The sequence below is a fragment of the Bufo bufo genome, assembly GCF_905171765.1.
Source record: "Bufo bufo chromosome 5 unlocalized genomic scaffold, aBufBuf1.1 SUPER_5_unloc_1, whole genome shotgun sequence".
NCBI lineage: Eukaryota > Metazoa > Chordata > Amphibia > Anura > Bufonidae > Bufo > Bufo bufo.
Window position 1 is genome coordinate 1371 of NW_024399999.1, and position 6932 is coordinate 8302.

At 47.5% G+C, this 6932-nt stretch overlaps 1 protein-coding gene across 2 annotated transcripts; it reads right to left on the reverse strand.

Annotated features, from left to right (window-relative positions):
• Positions 1–807: 807 nt before the first annotated feature.
• On the reverse strand, positions 808–4762 carry LOC120982876 (ankyrin repeat and SOCS box protein 10-like). Of its 2 annotated transcripts, none has more exons than XM_040413049.1 (2): positions 4345–4762; positions 808–1111 (listed from the first exon to the last, which is right to left on the reverse strand). In XM_040413049.1, the coding sequence occupies exons 1-2, from the start codon at positions 4649–4651 to the stop codon at positions 840–842; spliced, it is 579 nt and encodes a 192-aa protein (XP_040268983.1). In that variant the 5' UTR covers positions 4652–4762; the 3' UTR covers positions 808–839. The 2 variants fall into 2 exon arrangements, with proteins under 2 accessions (XP_040268983.1, XP_040268984.1); XM_040413050.1 differs by lacking the exon at positions 4345–4762 and adding an exon at positions 1190–1601.
• Between the last annotated feature and the right edge of the window lie 2170 nt (positions 4763–6932).

Here is a 6932-nt window from a genome sequence, read left to right on the forward strand (position 1 = left end):
AGAGTTATCACTGTGTTATCTGTGGTGTTACATAGGACTGCAGGTGACATCTACTACATTATCTGTACTCAGAGGGCTGTCACTGTGTTATCTGTCGTGTTACATAGGACTGCAGGTAACATCTACTGTATTTTCTGTACTCAGAGTTATCACTGTGTTATCTGTAGTGTTACATAGGACTGCAGGTGACATCTACTACATTATCTGTACTCAGTTATCACTGTGTTATCTGTGGTGTTACATAGGACTGCAGGTGACATCTACTACATTATCTGTACTCAGTTATCACTGTGGTGTTACATAGGACTGCAGGTGACATCTACTACATTATCTGTACTCAGTTATCACTGTGTTATCTGTGGTGTTACATAGGACTGCAGGTAACATCTACATTATCTGTACTCAGAGAGATAGCACTGTTATCTGTGGTGTTACATAGGACTGCAGGTAACGTCTACATTATCTGTACTCAGAGAGATATCACTGTTATCTGTGGTGTTACATAGGACTGCAGGAGACATCTACTACATTATCTGTACTCAGTTATCACTGTGTTATCTGTGGTGTTACATAGGACTGCAGGTAACATCTACATTATCTGTACTCAGAGAGATAGCACTGTTATCTGTGGTGTTACATAGGACTGCAGGTGACATCTACTACATTATCTGTACTCAGTTATCTGTGGTGTTACATAGGACTGCAGGTGACATCTACTACATTATCTGTACTCAGAGTTATCACTGTGTTATCTGTGGTGTTACATAGGACTGCAGGTAACATCTACTGTATGTTCTGTACCACATGAGCAGTATGAAGGTGATTGGCTTGTTGATCACTTACAGATAGGTCTCCGCTGTCTTGCAGTGGTGGAGCGGGAAGAAGCCATCTTGGGACTGGATGTTGGGGTTGGCCCCGTTCCTCAGGAGGAGCCTCACACATTCATCGTGGCCGTTCTCACAGGCCCCATGGAGGGCGCTTTCTCCACCAGGAGCAAAGTCCACGTCTGCCCCCTTCTTGAGGAGGAGCTGGAGGCACTGGGTGTAGCCACGACTCGCCGTCACGTAGAGAGGGCAGGTGTATTCTTCTTCGTATGTCAGAGACCAGATCCCTGGGGGGAGAAGAAGGGCCTCTGCTCAGCACATTGGGGGTCACTTATTTATGGGGGGCTTACATCTCTACGACATACTCAAGGCTGTAGGATTGTAGCGATAGTTCCTCCATTCATCCACATCACTCGTATCAAACACAGAGTCGGGGTGAATTATGTCCCCCGACTCCTCCAGCAGAGTCCGGACTCTCTCTGCATGACCTGATAGAAGAGACAGCCAGAAGTCTAACGCTGAGCCTTCCGCCTTGCGAGTCACAATCACACCCGACATGTCCCCAGAGGAGTTGTCGCTGAACAAGGCGGTCAGAATTGTCAGCAGTCTGTCTCTTCTATGCCTGTCTCTTATCTTGCTGTCTCATCTGCATCTGTCTCTATTCTTTCACATCTGTGCTTGTCTCTTCTTGTCTGTCTGTTTAGCACCTGTCTCTTGCACCTATACTTTCTATGACTGTCTCTTTTGCACCTGTCTCTTCGGCCCTTGTCTTCTTTGCCTGTCTCTTCTCTGACTGTTTTGATCTGCACCTGTTCTTCCTCTGTCTCTTTCTGCGCCTGTCTCTTGGTCTCCTGCCAGTGTGGTCTATATATAAAACCATCGTCCTGCCCAATTTCGGCACTACTCTGGGAGCAGTTTCTGGCACAGCCGCACTGTACTGGTCACATGGACTGGGGAACGGGTCCCCCATCAGCACAATCAGTCACGTAATGGGTGCCACATACGCAGGGCCTTTGTGCTGTAAGGTCAGCTCCTCCATCCATGTCACTGGCATCAAACACTGAGTTAGGGTGAATGAGGTGATGGAATTCCTCCAGCAGATCTTGGACCATGTTTGCATGACCAGATAGAAGAGACAGCCAGTAGTGCGAGGCTGGCCCCTCCGTCTTCCAGGTCAGTCTCCTGGGCCATGGCGGTGACCTTGCCTCCATACTGCGGCCTCTCTGTTGTGAAGCTTCTGGTGCTTGGTTTCACTTCTATCTCTAGAAGGTTTGGGCTGGACCTGCTGATCATGGCAGCGAGGGTATCGTGTTCTAGAGTCAAATCGTTCATCTAGATTCTTGATATGGACAACATTCTGTGGGCCAGGAGGAATGAAGAGACCTGGCAGAGGTGCCCCATGCAAATATGATTTGGTCTCCTAGAACTTGCATCACTACAGGGAGCTACCTCTACCACATACAGTGTCCATAAGATGAAGGAAACAAGAGTAAGGCTGCCATAAGATCCATGAATCCTTGTATCGCTGGAGGTCCCTACGCCATACACGTGGCCACTATGTCGGATTCTCGAATGCTCAGGTATTCTGAGTAATGCTCTGGGGGAGGATATCTCTGTACATACATCACCTCCTGGACAATGAAGGCTCTGTACTAGAGAGCTCTATGGCCTCCGGATATGGGGCCTGTTATACTAACCACCTAAACTCCTCTATCCCAAAATCTATGGAATAGAGGATTCTTAGTGTGGGCCACTGCAGGGGTCTGGAGGAGGACACAGGGGTCTGGGGTGACAGAGTAATCTGAAGGGGACAAGGGGATCTTGAGGAGGAAAGAAAAGTCTGGGGAAATAAAGGAGTCTAGAGGAGGCAGAAGAGTACTGAAAGGGCAGACAGGACAGAGGGTTCACGGAGAACATAGAGGTCTGGAGGGGAACAGAGATGTTTGGAGGAGGAAAGAAGAGTCTAGGGAAGTAGAGGATTCTAGAGGAGGGGGGAGTCTGGTGGGGACAGAGGGGTATGGAGGTAATAGAGAAGTTTCAAGCGGATACGTCTGAGGAGTGTGGAGGTACCAGTAGTATCTGGAGGGGGGGCACAGGGGTCCAAATGGGACAGAGGGGTCTGGAGGTAACAGAGGAGTCCTATAGAGACAGAGGTGTCTAGAGGAGCTTGGAGGTAACAGAGGAGTCCAAGAGAGAGAGAGGTATCTGGAGGGGTCTGGAGGTAACAGAGGAGTCCAAGAGAGACAGAGGTGTCTAGAGGAGTTTGGAGGTAACAGAGGAGTCCAAGAGAGAGAGAGAGAGGTATCTGGAGGAGTCTGGAGGTAACAGATGAGTCCAAGAGAGACAGAGGTGTCTAGAGGAGTTTGGAGGTAACAGAGGAGTCCAAGAGAGAGAGAGGTATCTGGATGAGTCTGGAGGTAACAGAGGGGTCCAAGAGAGACAGAGGTGTCTAGAGGAGTCTGGAGGTAACAGAGGAGTCCAACAGAGACAAAGGTGTCTGGAGGAGAGAGGAGCCTGGAGGAAATGGAAGGGTCCATAGGAGACAGAGGGGTCTTTAGGTGATTTTCATGTTACACCATGGAGGGAAGATAGTGCCTACTTAAAATTGCTCAGAAGTATCTTCATTGCTAGTGACTCCCTGGTCTGGGACAACTGAGAAGAGACTTTTCACGCCTTCCTACGAAGTAATTTTGTTCTCCAGCTTGCAGCTCATACGTTACACAAACACTTCCTAAAAGAACCGCCACCGTACACTTGTCTGCTCCTTGACCATGGATGATGCCTTGGTACCTGAGACATCCATGTTGGTGTAATTTCTGTGGACCACTATCGATGAGGAAGCCTCTGTCATGTATTGCCATGTAATGAATGTCACAAGGCATCAGGGTCTATTCTTCCATCACATAATACGGCAGCCGATGACCTCCTGGGTCCCCAGAGACGTTTGGTCTGTTTCTGAGATGGAGCGGTCCTGGGGTACACTCTCCACTGTTGTGCTGTCTCTCTTTACAGGTTCTTCGTACAGGAGTTCTACAGGACTCATCTCTGAAGCACTTTGCTTGTTTCTCCTAGGACATTCACGGCACCTTTGGCTTTTTTACAGTTGTTGACTTGCAAGGACATAAATCTCCCAAGTCTTGGTTCTCAGGTTTTCCTCCTGGATGTCACAATCTAGAACTTCCCAGCCCAACTCTGTCACCACCATGCTTTAGGGCTGAGCAGCCATGTCCTGTGGGTGTGCTGCTCCTGTTAGGGGTGGTATATTATACGGCCCAGTCCATGGAGCTATTAGAAAAAGGTGTTGTGCACATCATGAGGGAAACGCAGCCTTTGCCTGCCGCCATCTGCTTTGATAACTGATGTCCATTTACATCCATGATAGACTAGTCTATACACAATGGAGGGTGGGGGGCACAAACACAGCACTGCAGCTTGTGGCCTCTCCTGTGGAGGTCATACTGTAGGTACTGAACATCTCAGTCACCACCACACTCATACAGAACATTGCTCTTTCACTCACCAGCCTGTTGACTGCTCCAGCGCATGTCATGGTTCCGTGTAGGGACTAGCAGGTTTGCAGAGCCCTCTGCACCCAGAAGCCTTTGCAGGGTTTCTAGGTCCCCAGTGAAGAGCGCCATATGGAACAATGGGTCAGTGCAGAGGCGAGGGGGCTCCTGTGGTCCATTGTCTGCTGGCTGATGTCTGTGGAGAGTGGGCCTCAAAGTCACACGGGACAGTTTTCTCCGAATTTCCCACCTCTCCTGCTCCTCAGTCTCCAGCTGAAGAGAACGCAAGGCAGAGCTCGAGAAAGGGAAAGAGAAGGCCATGGCACACTCCTATCCTCTGCCTCACCTGTACTCTAACATAAAACATGACATGTCTGGAGTATGTCTCATCCAGTCTCACATTATGTCGCATCTCGTCTAGACTGTCTCTTATTTACAATTCCCCATGTCTTGGCCCCTCTGGCACTGTCCGCTGTGTATGCCTATGACCTACCGGTAAGACGAGCAGCTTCTATTTATGTCGGTCCTCTGCTCCGAGATATAAATATCCCACAATGACTGATGTCCAGCTACAGAGGATCCACTCAGAAAAGCTGCCGCTGAGGCTCCACTTGATGGGACTGATATTCCGGCCACTACACAGTGTATGGAGCTGCGCTCGTTCCATCTAAGAGTCAGACCCCCACAGATCGTATGCTAAAGGAGCATCCTATGGATAGGTCATCAGAAGTCCCAGAAACCCCTCGAAATATCTGGCAACATCACTGAGGGATTTTGACTGTATTTTTTATTTTTTTTTGGGACATTTTTATAAATACACACACAAAAAAAGATACATTAAGGGAATTTTTACGGCATTGTCACCATTTACATTATTCCATTCCATTACTTCATATAATTAAACCCAAAACATTAAGAGACTTTATAACAATTTATAAGAGTCTCAAAATTCCCATGGAAAAAAAAAAGCCTGATATCTCCCACCACCCAACCCAGAAATCCCACCTACCTCCACCCATGAAGTCCCGTTGTCTCGGAGGCTGTGGAGCGGAACCCTCCCCCCACTCTATAGAGCTTAGAATAAAACTGTTTCCCCAGGCCAATCCGGAATCTATTATATGATTAAGACCAATATACCCAAGTTTGTGGCCATGCCATTTTTTGCCGGGGGCTCTGACTTTCTATTTTTTCTAATCTTTTACCTTTGCCCACTACATTTTTCCACTCCTCAAGGTCCGGTAGGAGATCTGAGCCCCATTTCTCACTATAACCACTCTAGGTAACAACAAAGTTTTAAGCCGAAGATGTTCCCTTTTCCAATCATCTCCACAGATGAGGTGTGAGGCCCAAGATGACGTCAAAAGGGGGCCTAATGGAAGATCTACGGCCTAACTCCCCACCCCACTCCAGAAACACTGAGTCCGTGGGCATGTCCATATCCTGTGGAGAAGATCGGCTTCTTCTGTTTCACATTTCCAGCAGCTGTATTTTGGATTTTTGTACCCTCTAGACAAGGTCGCCGGGGCGAAATACAAACGATGGAGTAGAGGGAACTGAACTCATCTGGGATTTTTGGAGAGGGAAGATTTTTTTACATTCTTCTATATAATTGTCCAATTTAGTGCATCACTAACCCTAATATCTTGACCCCATTTAACCTCGCTGTGGCGAAACCAACCTCGCCACTGGGTTTTGGAGGGGCCTGGCTGCTGGCCTCTCGCCTTAGGATTATGGCCCATACTAACTTTTAAACCCCTGAACCTATTCAAGTGAATTTTGGATAGGTTTGTCCCCAGGTTATACTGGTTAAATTGATGTAAGTTATATGTATGGACAATGTAAACTCACAAAGTTGTAACAATTTATAATAAGTGTAACTTGTCAGCTTGGAAGGAATATGCTGGGTGTGTTTCTATTGTGCCATTGTGTGTTTAAATGGTGATGTCTGTCCTGTTATTTCCACATGTGTATTGGTGATTTCCCTTTGTCCTGAGAGATAATTGGATTACGCCTCGGTTGTCTCCAAGACAGAGAGGAGGAAACCATGATGCATTGTGGGGATGTGTTGTGTCTGTATCCTGAATTGCTACATATCTGTCCTATGTCGCAGTCTCCCTTCTGGTCCCCTAGGGGCGTGAACGATTGGTTGCTGTACTTACATTATATGTGTTGTAACATATTGATTGGTTGTATTTCAAAACCCTGTGGGCGGACCTGTATTTGCAACAACTGTAATAAAAACCAGGCTGGGTGTGCCAGGACCTCAGACCACTGCTTGACCCTCAACACGGAGCCTTGTCTCGTTATTGGGGGGATTCACTGTATGCTGTTAGAGACTGATTGCCAGGAGTGTAAGCTGATTCCTGTTCGTCTGCTAGCAGCTATTCGTGAGGTTCCAGTTTGGAGTGCTATTTTGTATCCAGTTCGGGGGTTTGGTGTTCTGCAGTAGCTGTGCCTGTCTCTCAGAAAGGGGCATATCGCCTAAACAGATTTTTACCCCTTGTCTGCTGAAACGGTCCGTTACACTCGCTATTGAACTTATTTACTTAACTTAAACCTTTTAAAATTGTTTTGTAAATCTGTGAGACGGAGACCCCATTAT